A 17,379-nucleotide genomic window follows, 5' to 3' on the forward strand; every position below is an offset into this window, starting at 1 on the left:
CTATCTATCCACCTGTCTATCTATCTATCTATCTATCTATCTATCTATCTATCTATCTATCTATCTATCTATCTATCTATCTATCTATCTATCTATCTATCTATCTACCTGTCTGTCTGTCTATCCATCCATCCATCCATCATCCATCCATCCATCCATCAATCTACCCGTCTGTCTGTCTATCTATATATCTATCTATCTATCTATCTATCTATCTATCTATCTATCTATCTATCCACCTATCTATCTATCTATCTATCTATCTATCTATCTATCTATCTATCTATCTATCTGTCTGTCTATCCATCCATCCATCCATCCATCCATCCATCTATCTGTAAAAAAATAGAAATGTGTCTCTATCTACAGTATCTAGGCTATCTATAGTTCTTATAGAATTATGTATCTGTACATTAAAAAAACAACTAAACAAAAGTGACAAACTAATATACTAAATATAAAGTAAACTATTTGAATTACTTTGTCAATACTAGTTTTGTTGATTAGCACGTATTGAGTCAAACTAAATGACACCACCAGAACTGACAAATTTGTCATGACATTAACAATTAACATGAAATTAACTTATTTGATTTCTAATGTGTTGTGATGAATAAAGGTGTTTTGCTAATTATGTTAAACGCCAAGGTTAAAAGCCACACTTCAGCGCGTTCATGTGACGATCACGTGATGAAGTATTTACGCGCTAGTCAAAACATTAGTTTGAAGGAACTAAAATGGACGTTGAAATAAACAACCCACCGTTGATTTTCGGTAGGAGGTCTTTGGAAATAATAGCCACTTGTCCCACTGTGGACCACGGCAATCCTCGAGTCACCGCAAACATCACATTCTCATACACAAACTCCTGATGTAAAAACTGCCGCTTATCGTCGCCATCAAACCCCATCCATTCAAAACAGCGGCTCAGTCGATCAATACCTTCATCTCTCTGAAAAACACAGACAACAGGAGATTTCATACAACGGGCGAGCAGTAAATACGCTCGAACGTCCTTCAAACTGAATGATGATGGATTTACTGGATCGTGACATTATAAATCACACAGCATCGGGCTTCTCTGCTCTGTCAACAAGTGCGTGCACGCGCAGGTATGAAACATCCGTCGATTTATATCTCTCATGCTGTTTATTTGAATTATAATGGCGTTTATTTGAGTTTGAATGTGGTGAAATCAGAGGTAAAGGGCTGCAGTTTTACCTTCATCCTCGAAATCTCCTGTAATGTGTGTATGGAGGCCATCATGACAGCTGCTGTTGTGTTTTTGTTGCCAGGAAACCCAGAAGACTTGAAACTGCACTCTGTTTCTATTAATACAGGATGTACTGCATGTGCTGTTGGTATAAAACACACACCAACATCTAGACTAATAATGTTGTGATACTAATTTTGATATTCTGTAAGACATACATAATGAGCAATAAGCATGAAATGTTGAACAAATAATATTGTGCTTAATGATAAGCTAATGCCATTTCAGTTTAGAAAATAATCATTGGATCAGGTCTGTAGCCAGTGATAGTTTCCCTAGCCAGTGATTGGTGATAGGTTTGGTTATTATTATTTTTCTCAAAAGTGAACCTTTTTGGGGTTATTTGATCATTTTCTATTTAATTATGACATTTCAATTCTAGTGACATTTTAAGCACTATTTTTAGCTGGATATGGGGTGGTCATCGTAACCACACATTTCGATGTACCAAAAACTTTTCCTAAAGATTTAAAATAAAGAAATATGAATAAATAATAATCTTTAATATACAAATGTGTTACATCATTAGAAAAACAGGAATCTGTTAACATTTTAAATTAATAACTGTGGCCTATCATTTATTAGGCAAATAACAAACTGGCCAGCATGTTCAATTTTCCTCAGTCAGAAGTCAGCCACTTGAATAATAAAAATTTGAATAATAATAATAATAATGTAGACGTTCTAGATTTTTCTAGCCTCTTGAAAAAAGTACATTTGAATATTGATGGATAACAACATTAGCCAATTTAGTATTTAAATTTATTTTAATATGGGTTGCTTTTTGTGCTCATTTTTTGTTTCAGGAATAAGGTTTAAGATTTAGAATAAAATTTATTTGTGAACTGTTTTCTGTTTTTAAAAACAATACAGTAGGTCAGTAGTGAAAGATGACTTCACTTACATCAGATTCTTATGTTTTTGCTGGATGTTGGACTCATGAAAAATAATTGTTTGCATTGATAAAAACTGATTAGCTGAAGTCACACCGATGTGACGGTCGACAGAGAATTCGGCTTGGTCCTAAAGCCTTTTTCGATGTGTTGATTTTTACAATTTATGATGGCATAAAGCTGTCAAAACAGGACAAATGAGCACCTTTGTCAGTGAGGGGTGGGTCTTTCGAATATATATTTACTTAATTTTATTATATATATAGTTGGAGACAAAATTATTATCCTCCCCGAATTTGTATTACTTTGCAAATATTCTATATCAGTGGTTCTCAAACTTTTTTCATCAAGTACCACCTTAGAAAAAAAATTGTCTCTCCAAGTACCACCATAATGAGCAGTGTTGAAGTACAGTAGTGTAGTAGACCCAGTAAAGCAGCTACAGCTTTGTACAGTTCAAAAACGAGGCAGATTAATTCCTATTAATAGGAATATTATTGTCAGCCACTTTAAACATTATAAATAGTTTGAACATTAACCCTGCACTGTGCTTGAATGTAAAAAAAGGCAACATTTAAATTAAAATGCGCTTTTTAAAGTTAAAAAGTATAGGCTACACTGAAAAAAATAATGTCTGCAAAAACAATTTATATGTGTTGAATTTAAACAAACAAATTGAATTTAGTAATGTTCAACTTAATTTGTTTAAATTCAGCTCAAATAAATTGTTTACAACCTCTTAACTTAAAAGAAACTGTTCTTAAAAAGTAAGAAAAACTCCTGTACTCCTGCAAAGTATTAACATAGTAGCCTATTTAGCAGCACCTGGAAACATAAGCTATATGTCATCATATTCATAGATGCCCGGGTACCACTAGTGGTACACGTACCACAGTTTGAGAACCACTGTCCTATATTATACATCTGAGAATATTGTTTTCAGCACATTTTCAAACATTTTAATAGTTTTGATAACTAAATTGTAATGACTCATTTCTGTTGTCTTTACAATGATGACAGTACATAATATTTGATCAGTGGAATTTAAAGGCATAACTTAGTCTAATAATATTGACCTTAGCAGTTTTATATATACCCAGGGTTCAACGCTAAGGATTTTTTCCACTGGGCCAATTGGGCCAGTGGTTGAGATTTTTACTTGCCCTGCCAAAATTTTTATTGGCCCCACCAAAAAGAAAAAGGGTAACAGATTTTTCTTAGCCACATATTTTAAATAATGTCTGTGAATGTAGAATTTAAACATTTTAATAATGTTAATAGATGTATAATGAGTAAAATTCAAGATTTTATGCAAACGAAAGAGCAGTATGGAAAATGTGCTGGTATTTTATTGCAATTCTAAATTATTTTTATAAAAATGGTTTGCCAAACTGACAACTTTTTTTTTTTGGTTCTTTTTTTTCCCGTTTCTTAATTTTGTATCCATGTAATTGTCTGCTTTGTTACAAACCCCTGATGTTAGTCTAGGGTGTGGGATTTGACATTTATTTAATTAAAATATATTTATATAAACAGTGAATGAGTGGAAAGACAACAAAAGTAGTGCCAAAAAATGTGTGCTTTTATTTACAATCCCAAAGTGAACAACAACAACGAATTAATCAAAAATAAAGAAAAAGTAAGTAAAGCAAAAATATATTATTTACAATATGTACAACACTGAAACAAATAACGACGGGAAAAACAAGAGAGCTGGCAGAAGGGACGCGGGCGGCGCTAAAGAAATGAAAAGAACAAAACCCCAACTGAATCTAACTTCCCAGAAGCATCTAGCTAACTAACTACGTGAAAAACAGTAATTAACACACGAAGATCTTCCGAGTCCTAACTATCTACTCTATCTATCTATCCAAAAAGTACAAGGAGTGGCGCTCGCCCCTAACCTAGTGTACTAGACAGCAGAGTAGTCCTATGTGTTGCGAAATGTATGTCACGTGACCTTCTTACCTGTCCGCTTCGTCCAAGCCACGTAAACATCGATAAACTAAGAACAATGTACGAATAACGGACGGATAACAAGCAACAACAAAACACAGTTAGACGGGGTTATTTCAAAACGCACGCGGTAAATACAAACAAGCGACAAAACAGCGAAAGAGAAAAATGCAAGCAAGAAAGAGCGAGTGGTCTGGCGCGCGCCTTTAAGACGGGTGGTCTTTGCTCATTGGATGTGACGTAACCGGGGAGGAATGACTGACAGCTGAATGGACCAATGAACAGAACCTGAGAATACATGAGAGCAGATACGGGAGAACAGAGTGAGAGAGAGAGAGAAAAAACACAGAGAAAACAGAGCACAAAAAACACAAATACATAACAAGCTTATAAAGACTTTAGAAACAGACGTTTTCTGTTAGCCTTATAGTTTGATGTTGTTGCCATGTTGCCTTATTTTCGCTGTACTGGTTGTTACCAGGTTACGGGAAAAAAAATTACGTGCTCATCGTTACTGGCCGACAGGGGCCAGTAACAATCCTGTCTACTGTCCCGAGCGTCTTTCACGCTGGCCCCGGGCCATTGTTGAGCCCTGATACCCTTTTTTCAGATTTATTATGAATCATTTTTATCTGCAGAATGTGTCTGTAAAGCTTTAGCTCAAAACACCCATCAGATTTTTTATTATACCTTTGATAAGATTCTGTTTTATACATTTTTGCACTGGGTGGCGGTTTTGCTGTTCTGCGCCTTTAAGGCTAGTCCTCCCCGCCCACCGTTTCTGTGTGCCTTAATCTCCTCAATCAGCTGCGTCAGACAACAAACAGACATAAAGGAAGCAGATCTCACGTAGCGTTTGTGAGAAATACTACAGTAAGAACTTTACCCATGATTATTTGATGCATTTGCTGTGTTAAGTTACAACGTCAATGTCGTTACAGACTTCAAGCACTCACACACACAGACACACATACCCAGCACGGACAAGATACGCACATACATACAGACAGTGCGTTTACCTTTGCACTCTTTTTGCATGCATATGTGACAGGATACAGGCTAATCTCCACTGCTGTATGGGTATCTGTCATGTTAATGTACAAAAAAACCTGATTTAACGTCCACAAAGCGGGATTGAAGCGTCTTCTTTCATAACTGTTCTGACACGCGGCTGTGCTGATGAAGTAATTCTGAAGTAAATCGCTGTAATTCATTACACACGTGCTCTGTTTTAAAACACTTTAAACTTGTGAAACTCACTCTTGATCAAATTGGATGACGATTGTTGATAACTGAACAGAGCTTTTATTCCCGGTTGCATTGCACTCACCTTCTCTTGTTGATCTGATTATACAAGTGACTACCAGGACATGTTACGCCACTGTCAATCAAGATTGGTGGGTGGGGGGACCGCACTCCTATGTCAAGTTGCGGTCAGTCTAAAAACAACTGGTCCACCGTTTTTATGTTGTTAAATTGAAAAAAAAAGGACTGGGTGTGTTTATATCACCCCAATATGACCACCGCTTGAAACAGCTTGAAAAGTAGATTTTTCACCATAGGTGTTCTTTAAATATTTTCCAAATAATGTTTAGCAGAGCAAGGAAATTTTCACAGTATGTCTAATAATATTTTTTCTTCTGGAGAAAGTCTTATTAAGAATAAATGTGCTGTTTATTTCTTTTTTAAAGAAACATTTTAAGGTCAAAGTTATTGGCTCCTTTAAGCTATATATTTTTTTATATATAATATATATTTAGTTTGCTTTGGCTGCAAAGTTTGATTTGATTGCAAAATGAAGAAAAAATGCAAAACTACAGAAAAGTAAGAAAAATTTGGAGAAATGCATAAATTCAATACAACAATTGTATTGAATATGAAAATCAGAATGATTAGTTTTTCAAAATACATGTACTATATGCTGTCAACATATAATGTTGCAGGGGCGGACTGGGACTAAAAATCAGCCCTGGCACTGTAGCCACATCAGCCCACATTATCACACCGACACAGCCCCACCCTCGGACATGCACATTCACTACTTTTATTGGTGTACAGATGGTAAAATAATATAAGCAGTACCAGCTGCATCACTGTGTGGTTTGGAACCTGCAATGCATCCTGCAGGAAAACACTTCAACGCATAGTGAGAACAGCTGAGAAGATCATTGGTGTCTCTCTCCCCTCCCTTCAGGACATTTACAGCACACGTCTTACCCGTAAAGCCCTCTGCATAACAGCAGATGCCACCCACCCAATGCACAGCTTCTTCAGTCTGCTGCCATCAGGGAGGAGACTGCGCAGTCTCCAGGCCAGGACCAACAGACTGAAAGACAGCTTCATCCATCAGGCTGTCAGGAAGCTGAACTCTCTCCCAGCTCTGCTCCCCGCTCCCTCCCCACGCACCTCCTCCCCTCGCACCTCTGGACTCTGACACACACACACACACACACACACACACACACACACACACACACACACACACACACACACACACACACACTCATCTGCACTGGTCACTTTATGCAGACACATATACTACCTCCCAATATGTCACTGTCACTTTATCACAATTATCATGTTTACAAGTTCTTTTTGCACTATACTGTTTTTTATCTGCACAACTCTGGTTTACTTTGCACTCATTGCTATATGCCCTTAATGTCACTGTATTGTTTACAATTTTTTTTATTACATATGTATATTTCTTAGACCACATTTATGTGCAATGTATATACTGTAAATTTTCTAAATTTTCTTTTTTTCTTAAACCCTACTATTTTTTATATATATATTCTATATTAATGTTAAGCACCTTGGGTCTGAGAGTAACGCAATTTCGATTCTCTGTATGTCTTGTACATGTGGCTGAATTGACAATAAAGCTGACTTTGACTTTGACTTTGACTTTGATATGTAATAGATATTTAACAGATATTTATTTTGTGTTTGGACTTGTGAGGGAAACCGGGAGGAAACCCACACGAACATGCAAACTCCACACAGAAACACCAAATGACCCAGCCGAGGCTCGAACTATTGACCTTTTTGCTGTGAGGCGGCAGCGCTACCCATTGTGCTGCCCCCTTGTGAGACTATTTCAGTTAATTTTATGCATTTAACGGCGTCTGATTTTAGAGCAATTTTTAAGTTTCCTCTGAGCTTTTTGGCACCGCCTTTCCTTTTTTTATGGTCCATCTCTGACAATTAGCTTGTGTTGCACCTAATGTATGTTTGCCAGATTATTATTATGTCCGTGTAACCTCTGATTGGGTCGGCCCATCTCGAAACCAGCTGGCCATTACAGATTGGGCCAATGCTCAACATTTATTATTATTATTACTATTATCATCATCATTATCATCATAATCATCATAATATTCACCTCTTGCAAGAAACAAAAACTCACTCTTGATCAAATTGGATGACGATTGTTGATAACTGAACAGAGCTTTTATTCCCGGTTGCATTGCACTCACCTTCTCTTGTTGATCTGATTATACACGTGACTACCAGGACATGTTACGCCACTGTCAATCAAGATTGGTGGGCGGGGGGACCGCACTCCTACGTCAAGTTGTGGTCAGTCTAAAAACAATTGGTCCACCGTTTTTATGTTGTTAAATTGAAAAAAAAAGGACTGGGTGTGTTTATATCACCCCAATATGACCACCTATACACTATACCTACACATATTTTGGTCCAAACAGCTTGAAAAGTAGATTTTTCACCATAGGTGCCCTTTAAATATTTTCCAAATAATGTTTAGCAGAGCAAGGAAATTTTCACAGTATGTCTAATAATATTTTTTCTTCTGGAGAAAGTCTTATTTGATTTATTTCGGCCAGAATAAATGCGCTATTTTTTTTATTTTTTAAAGAAACATTTTAAGGTCAAAGTTATTGGCTCCTTTAAGCTATATATTTTTTTATATATAATATATATTTAGTTTGCTTTGGCTGCAAAGTTTGATTTGATTGCAAAATGAAGAAAAAATGCAAAACTACAGAAAAGTAAGAAAAATTTGGAGAAATGCATAAATTCAATACAACAATTGTATTGAATATGAAAATCTGAATTATTAATTTTTCAAAATACATGTACTATATGCTGTCAACATATAATGTTGCAGGGGCGGACTGGGACTAAAAATCAGCCCTGGCACTGTAGCCACATCAGCCCACATTATCACACCGACACAGCCCCACCCTCAGACATGCACATTCACTACTTTTCTTGGTGTACAGATGGTAAAATAATATAAGCAGTACCATATGTAATAGATATTTAACAGATATTTATTTTGTGTTTGGACTTGTGAGGGAAACCAGGAGGAAACCCACACGAACATGCAAACTCCACACAGAAACACCAAATGACCCAGCCGAGGCTCGAACCATTGACCTTTTTGCTGTGAGGCGGCAGCGCTACCCATTGTGCTGCCCCCTTTTGAGACTATTTCAGTTAATTTTATGTATTTAACAGCGTCTGATTTTAGAGCAATTTTTAAGTTTCTCTGAGCTTTTTGGCACCGCCTTTCCTTTTTTTATGGTCCATCTCTGACAGTTAGCTTGTGTTGCACCTAATGTATGTTTGACATTCTTGCCAGATTATTATTATGTCCGCGTAACCTCTGATTGGGTCGGCCCATCTCGAAACCAGCTGGCCATTACAGATTGGGCCAATGCTTAACATTTATTATTATTATTACTATTATCATCATCATTATCATCATAATCATCATAATATTCACCTCTTGCAAGAAACAAAAACTGCCTGTATGTAAAAGCAATACTTTAATAAAAAAATAGCATACCGGCCCACATTTTAAAAAAATGGTCCATCCCTTCTGGCATTTGCCAGAATTGGCAGATGGCCAGTCCGCCCCTGCTCTGTTGTAACTTGTTGGTCAGCATAGGCATTTAGTAGTTTGCTATTTGTGCTTCAATGTCTAAACCAAGAACAACAGGTAGTTTTTGGAGAGCTAAGAGTTAATTCAGTTTGGCACAGATGGCCACGCAGTCTAATCCTCTTTCATAGAGTCCCACTCCTCCTCCTCCTCCTCCTCTCGGGATGAAGGTCTGCCTGTGATAATTAGCCTAATGGAATGAATGACTGTGGATTGACAATATGCAGCTGTGTGCATGTCTGCGCGTAGGTGGAAAGTGACAATCCTCAAGAGAAACGCTTTCAAACGTTGTTTCATCCTCACACGAGCTGCAGAACGGAGCGCTCGGATATTCAGCAAAACCTGTTGAATTCTCAGACTGGATTACTTCACATGTATATGACAAAGTTTGGAGGATTTGGCATCCGAGGAGAATGAATCGGTGCTTACGAGGTAGGACAACGTGGGGAATTAGGACAGAGAGTCAAGATGGCTCTGTCTGTTAAAGGGACAGTGCATCCAAATATTAATATTCGGTCATCATTTCACTTGTTTTGGGTTTCTTTCTTCTGTTTACCACAAAGGAAGATATGCTGGGGGAAGAAGCAGCTATTGATTTGTATTGATCTTATAGAAACTTAATAAAATGTCACGTGATCGCTTGCTCTTTTTAATTAACACCCAGGACACAGTATGTTTCTTTTAGTTTTGCATAGATATATACGTTAGATACATGTATAGATACTTTATTACTTTTATTTACTTTTATACTAGTTATTTGTTATATTTAAGCAGACATTTCACTCATGTTTATATAAAATGACTCTTATTTTATTTCATTTGATGCAGAAACCAAAATGGGACGTCTCGTTTCTGATCCACATCTGTTTTAGGATCAATTGAAAATACAAATGTAAATAGCAAAGGCTTCAAATGGTTAACGCTTCTGAGAGGCCTTTAATATCCTAGCTCATTACTGGTTACTTAATGCACTTAACAGCACATTAACTTTTCAACATAAAAACTCTAAGGCATTGAAATTGTTTAGTCAATTTTTCAGGTGAAGCATGAAATGAGTTTATGAAAATGTCTACTTAATAAAAAATTAATTACAATGACCGATAACATTGTAGACCAAATGATTAGCACTCCGATGATATGTTAATTCTTTTTCAAATATTTCCTATAAGAGCAAGGGTGTTTTCAATGTGAAATCATTTTCCAGCAAACTGAATGGACCAGATCTAAGAAGGGAAAGGATAGTGTTTATGTAAATGCCTTTATAGCCCTGATAATAATCATACAGGTTTTCTGTATTCCTATACTGTTAAAAAAATATTGGTTGCCTTAAATTTTTAAGCTGAATCAAATTAACCCATACCTTCCAACACAACAGAAATTTAAATACAGCCATTCAGAAGCACAGAATAGTGCACGTACTCACGAAATAGTAAGGTTTATAGTTTAATTATTACATATTAAACCTATTTAACACTATTTTTAACATCTAAATGTTGATCCTGAATCACTGATATGTGTTGGTTTTGAGTCACAGTTCTAAAGTTCAATTTTAAACGGTTTATTTTATTTTCCACTGTCAAAGGGTACCTAAAAGCGAACGGTACCATACCACTTTTTCGGCACCCTTTGCAAAGGGTACCAAAAGGCAGAGCTAGACATGCAGCTGAACGTATTGGTTTACAGAGATACGTCATTCGCTCACGCAATAAGTCAGAATGAAAACAAAGGAACAGCCATGTTTTGAATACACAGCCGAGACATTACACCGTAATAATATATACATATAATAACGAGCCATGGTCGACCCGAGCTCAAACAAACCTTGTCGTCTTTATGAACAGCCACAGAGCCAAGTACCCGATTATCTTTTACCCTGTGCCCCGTAGTTTTTTTACGAACCAGTCTAAAGCGTGAGTGTTTTTGCTTTCTTGCTTGCCCTCGCCGTGCGTCTATATTTGAAATAGCAAAGCTATTTCGCACTGTCATTGATCTGCAGTTATAATCAAATCATGTTCATAGAAAAGTTAGTTAATAAACATTTATACACAAGTATTTATGTGTATAAAGCATCTGTTTTGTGTGAAGTGCTTCTCATATGATATGTAAACGACCTGTACAGCTTTACTTTTAGACATTTTCTCGAGCGAAAATGACATTGACTGAAACTTTCTGTTGCACACCACACCCACCAAAACCATTGGTACCCTTTTAGCAGTGGAAACGCAAGCCTGATAAAGGTGACCCGTACTGTACTGTACTGTATGTACAACTCAGTGGAAACGGGCCATATCTGCTGCTGCTTTCTGTAGTATGGCAATTAATGCCATGTGAAATGGCATTCAAACTCACATCATTAGCATTTAACACTGAATAAAGCACATGAGGTGTACCTGAAGTGATCATTGTCAGTTTTCTGTTGTTCAGCTTTGACAAATAGAAGATGTTTCTAAAATATCAATTTGAGGTGTTGGTTAAAACAAAAACTACTTTTAATATGAAAAATATTCCTTGTGTTGCGTGCCATTGTTTTTATATAGATTTATATAGAATATATATATATATATATATATATATATATATATATATATATATATATATATATATATATATATATATATATATATAGTTTTTATATACTGTATGTATATAGAATACGACTTAAATCAGCCTTATTGGTTGTCAGTCTGGCAACCTGTGCTTGCGTTTGTTTTGATTCACGAAAGCAATATCTAGTCCAACCACTGTGTCAAACTTACACACTGCACATTTAAACATCATATGCCATTATTTTGTTTTAAGTCTGTACAAAAGTTATTTTAACTTAAATACACAGTATTTTGGATACCAGAGCCGGGTATTTTACATGGGTTCATTTTCATATTTTTCATACGACACATGTACAAGTTATAGTTCAAATGAAAGCTCTTGCCGGTGCTCATACGGTTCTGGCATTCTTTTTACTGAATTATATTCACATATCAAACAGTTGCCGAATGAATTGCGGTGTTTTCATGGCGCAGAAGAGAAAACAATTCATTTATGATCAATAAGCAGCTCCAGATAGCACAGACAGCTGTCATCTCCTACCTTATGCTGTGCACTTCAGGGCCATTTCTCCTCTGTTTTTGAGGTGATGTGCATAAGTAATTCTTTTATATGTCTGACGTGGTCCAAACAAAGTGAATTATGTTTGATCAAACAAAAGAATAGTGAAATAGGAAAACAATGATCGGTCCCTGTGGCTTGTACAGCACCTCTCATCAGCTGTAATACAATAACTTTTGCATAGATTATGGTAGAGACGTTTTTCTTATTTCCTATGATTACAGACATGTGCAGGAACCACCAAAATTAATTACAGCACGCTAGATCAGAGGACCCCCCGAGGGGTCGCGGGACAATGAAGGGGGGTCGCCTGGTGATTTTCAAAAATCAATAAATTTTTATTAATACTTAAGACTTACTGTATTTTATCAATAACCTACTAAAGAGAAAAAATAGTCATTTATAGTTACTATAAACTATATAGTTACTATAGTAGCTTATAGTTAATAGTTCTATTGGATTGCGACTTCTCGGGTAATTACATTATACTTAAGGCATAGCAATACTTTCAGATGCAGCATATTGATTTTATAACACCAGGTTAAACTTTCTAGCCCATTTACAGCACTGACATACATAAAAAAAAACAAAGAATAGACTTGGGTCTATTGGTGTGTGTGCGTCATTGCATACAAGGTTTCTGTATTCATAACCACTACCTCAGAGAATATTGGGGGTCACGAGTCACTGGCATTGTCAATTTGGGGGTCGCGGCCTGAAAAGTTTGGGAACCCCTGCGCTAGATCACACAGAACCTAAAAGGTACTCTTTCAAATTTAAGTTTATAAAAAAAATACAAAAAGCGCCTCTTTTTTTAGGTGTTTATTAAAACACAGATAACAAATACAGATATTTTAAACGCTTTCAATAGTGTTTTATGAAAATTCAAAGGGTTTTCTTCAAACTGATACCAAATTTTTGCATTTACACCTCTGCATGTGGATTTGGGAAGCTTTTAAATTTGGGTAGGCAACATCCAGGCGGAAATCCCAAAATTACAGCAGAGTTTAACTGGTCAATAAAAATCATAATATCAATGCTTTATAATCATAATTTCAAGTACATTGTTAACGAACCTGTTTACTGAAGGCTTGGAAATTTTAGAAATCATTTAACACTGTTTAATTACTTTTCCAGTGATTTAAATGATCCCGAACAGATGTAGATTTGTGTTGTAGACCTACGTAGTAAATCTGCCTCATGTCTCCTCCCTCATCTCACACATATCCCATGTGTCTTAAACATTCAGTAATCTGACAGCGTTGTATTGCAGGTTTCTCCCAACGGGCTGCCAAGTTCTCGGTTACTAATTGTGCAAATCATGTGTAGCACTTTCAAGCGTTAATTCAACCTTCAGAGAGTTATAATTAGCGTCAAATATATGCACACGTCTCCGAGGGGTTTAGTAATTAATTAGCTCTAATTAAATGGGCTTTGTGCTCGGTGTATCACTGCAAGAATCATTGGAATAAAACAGTAGCGGTGCTGCAATTAAACACAGAACATCTAAACTTCTGGATTATTGTTCGTTCAGGTTGGGGGTAATAGTGGGTCACTTAAGAGTACAGAGGATGTGCTGATGTCTTTTCCTGAGATTACAGTAAGCCTGTGCTTTGGCAGTACTAGCAGTCACTTGTGTCCGGTTACACTACAGTTTCCTTCTTAATGACTTGACTATTTCATATACTTTTGTAAATTTGAAAACCTCCCAGAGCACCATAATAAACACACTTGCAACCACTCAGAAGCCACTAGCAATACTGGAGTGACCACATAGTGTAGAAAACATTTGAATACACCTAAAACTACTAATAAGGGGACCTATTATGGCTCGTTTTACTAGATTTAAAATAAGTATCCGATGTCCCTAGAGTGTGTATGTGTAAGTTTCAGCCCAAAATAAAATGCCCCTTTTACGATTTGATCCTAATTGTGTTGTTTTGGTAACTGTCGCGTTAAATTTAAATGAGATACTATTCATAAACAGTAGACCATCTGGGTAACTGTGGAATACTCATTTGGACATAATATGATTTGGGGCATACTGATTCTATTTATGAATACTAATTAGGATGGGTAATATGCAAATTAGGGTGCAGCATACAAATACTTTCACAACCACCCAGAACACCATAAGATTTACTCAGAGCATCACAGTAATACCCTAGCAACCAACAAGAGCACCTAATGAATAGCTTAGAAACCACCTGAAACACTGTAACAACCCCTCGGAACATCCTAGTAACACACTAGTAACCACATAAAACACACTATGAATGACCTGCAAATCACTTAGACCACCCAATGAATTCCTTAACAACCACCTAGAACACTGCAACAACCCCTCTGAGCATCTTAGTAATACCCTAGCAACTACCCAGAACACCCTATGAATGCCCTGCTAATTGTCTAGAACACCCAATGAATTCCTTAGCAACCAGCTAGAACACTGTAACAACCCCTCTGAGCATCTTAGAAATACCCTAGCAACCACCTAGAACACCCTATGAATGCCCTGCTAACTGTCTAGAACACCCGATGAATTCCTTAACAATCACCTAGAACTGCAACAACCCCCCTGAGCATCTTAGTAATAACCTAGCAACTACCTAGAACGCCCAAATGCACTGCTAACTGTCTAGAACACCCAATGAATTCCTTAACAACCACCTTGAACAACCCCTCTGAGCATCTTAGTAATACCCTAGCAACCACCTAGAACACCCTATGAATGCCCTGCTAACTGTCTACACCCAATGAATTTCTTAACAACCACCTAGAACACTGTAACAACCTAGCTGAACATACTAGTAATACCCTAGCAACCACCCACAACACACTATGAATGACCTGCTAACTGTCTAGAACAACCAACGAATTCCTTAACAACCACTTAGAACACTGTAACAACCCCTCTGAAAATCCTAGTAATACCCTAGCAACCACACACACACTATGAATGACCTGCTAATCACTTACAACACCCAAGGAATTCCTTAACAACCACCTAGAACACTGTAACAACCCCTCTGAGCATATAGTAATACCCTAGCAACTACCTAGAACACATTATGAATGCCCTGCTAACTGTCTAGAACACCCAATGAATTCCTTAACAACCACCTAGAACACTGTAACAACCACTCTGAGCATCTTAGAAATACCCTAGCGACTAGAACACCCTTTGAATGCTCTGCTAACTGTCTAGAACAACCAATGAATTCCTTAACAACCACCGAGAACACTGCAACAACCCCTCTGAACATACTAGTAATACCCTAGCAACCACCTAGAACACACTATGAATGACCTGCTAATCACTTAGAACACCCAATAAATTCCTTAACAACCACCAAGAACACTGCAACAACCCCCCCCCTGAGCATCCTAGCAATAGTAATGTTTTATTTATTTATTTAAACTATATTTATTACATGAATTTAAAAAAGGTCAGAACAATTGTAATTTCTTTTTAATAGATACATTTGTTACACTGAAACTGAATTTTGGTGTAAGATTATTTATTTTAAGAGCCTCTATTATGGGTTTTTAAAAATACTGTAAGCAATGTGTAACAGCTCTAATTGAATGAAAACATCCAGCTGAGGTTTAAATCTGAAAGTGCCCCATGTTTAAAACTATTGATTCTTTAACGAAATAGTCGACTCAGAGTCGAATGAATGAATCGAGTCGGGTTTGGATCTTTTGTTTGATCGCATTAATGTCAATATGGTACATCTCCAAATATGTGGTTCCAGATCCGGTAAAATGTGAACACGCTTTCCTTTTAGACACTAGCGTAGCACGGGGGGATCACAGGACTGATCATGACACGAAAATGACGATCACTGACAGATGAAGATTCAGCTGCGTAGAATAAAGTGTTAAAGGGCACCTATGGTGAAAAATCTACTTTTAAAGCTGTTCGGACAGACATGTGTATAAGTATAGTGTATATACTGTCATATTGGGGTGATATAAACACACCCAGTCCTTTTTTTTTAATTTAACAACATAAAAACGATGGACCAATTGGAGCGGTTATCAGATCGACCGCAACTTTACGTAGGAGTGCGGTCCCCCCGCCCACCAATATTGATTGACAGCTGCGCGCATAAACATGTCTCCATACTAGGGATGTAACGGTATCAGAATTTCACGGTACGGTAATACCTCGGTATGAATGTCACGGTACGGTATTTATTGAATCATTTACAGGAAAAAACAAAACTTATGAAAATATTCCAAAAAAGTGCCAAAAGTGTCAATGACATACAAATTAGTCATTTACATTTACTTTACAGTACGCGCGCGACAACACAGCTGATAAGAACTCGCGCGACAACACCGCTATTCAGTATGCGCGCAACAACACAGCTGATAAGAACTCGCGCGACAACACCGCTATTCAGTACGCGCGCGACAACACAGCTGATAAGAACTCGCGCGACAACACCGCTATTCAGTATGCGCGCGGCGACAACACCCGCTTTAGGGTTTTCCAGCTCTTTTTGATCCCCGCTTCTAGCAGCACACTCCATTTCCGCATTACTGGATCTGTAGCGACAACAGACCGCAAGGGATTATGGCCAAGCCTGGGCTGATGGGAATTGTAGTTTCCGGTACCTCCCGTTTGCTTCATTCGCCTGAGCAAATTTTCTCAGAAGACCTATAGTTTTACCGAGTCATGCAACAACGGTAATATCGAAAAAAATTAATATTGCGGTATGACGGTATTTACAATACCGTTACATCCCTACTCCATACTATTGCATAGACAGGACGAGCGCAAAGCAACCGGGAATAAAAGGTTTGTTTCAGTTTGCTAGAATCATCAATCATCATCAGACGTGATCAAGAGTGAGTTTTACAAGTTTAACATGTTTAAAACGTGTGCACGTGTGTAATGAAGTACAGCCATTAACTTCAGATTCACTTCATCAGCACAGCCGCGTCTCTCTCACTGTACGTTCACACCGAAAGTCAAAACTCGCAACATTGTTCTCATATTTAAAGGAGCCGTTGCAGCATATCAGTTACATTCCTGCATAAAACGTTTTCTAGCGTGAAAATGTTGCGCACTTCTTATCAGATTCATATAACAATGGAAGATCAAGTTGCGTGTGGTGTGGCTTTGCTCTATTTATCCAATATGTGTCCATATGTCTGAAATATCCTGAAGCAGCAGTACTGTTTTGTACTGTCACATCGCGTGAGATTCCCGCTTTTTCAAGATAAATTTA

The 17,379-nt window shown here is 37.2% G+C and overlaps 2 protein-coding genes across 3 annotated transcripts in view; one reads left to right on the forward strand and one right to left on the reverse strand.

Annotated features, from left to right (window-relative positions):
• si:dkey-100n19.2 overlaps positions 1-1,281 on the reverse strand; it is a 12,621-nt gene extending 11,340 nt beyond the window's left edge. Inside the window, exons 1-2 of the mRNA XM_002665126.5 lie at positions 1,222-1,281; positions 763-952 (exon numbers count right to left, since the gene is read on the reverse strand). Coding sequence (XP_002665172.1) covers positions 763-952; positions 1,222-1,266 — 235 coding nt within the window. The 5' untranslated portion in view covers positions 1,267-1,281. The remainder of the gene's footprint in view (positions 1-762; positions 953-1,221) is intronic.
• Positions 713-17,379, forward strand: part of rp1l1a (rp1 like 1a) — a 53,960-nt gene continuing 37,293 nt past the window's right edge. Inside the window, exon 1 of one of the 2 annotated variants that reach the window (XM_005169809.5) lies at positions 713-1,112. The gene's annotated coding sequence lies outside the window, so the exon portion shown is untranslated. Of the gene's footprint in view, positions 1,113-9,016; positions 9,464-17,379 lie in introns of those variants that run through there. The other variant, XM_009292786.5, reaches the window with a different exon arrangement.

Source organism: Danio rerio, chromosome 17 (assembly GCF_049306965.1).
Source record: "Danio rerio strain Tuebingen ecotype United States chromosome 17, GRCz12tu, whole genome shotgun sequence".
Lineage (NCBI taxonomy): Eukaryota > Metazoa > Chordata > Actinopteri > Cypriniformes > Danionidae > Danio > Danio rerio.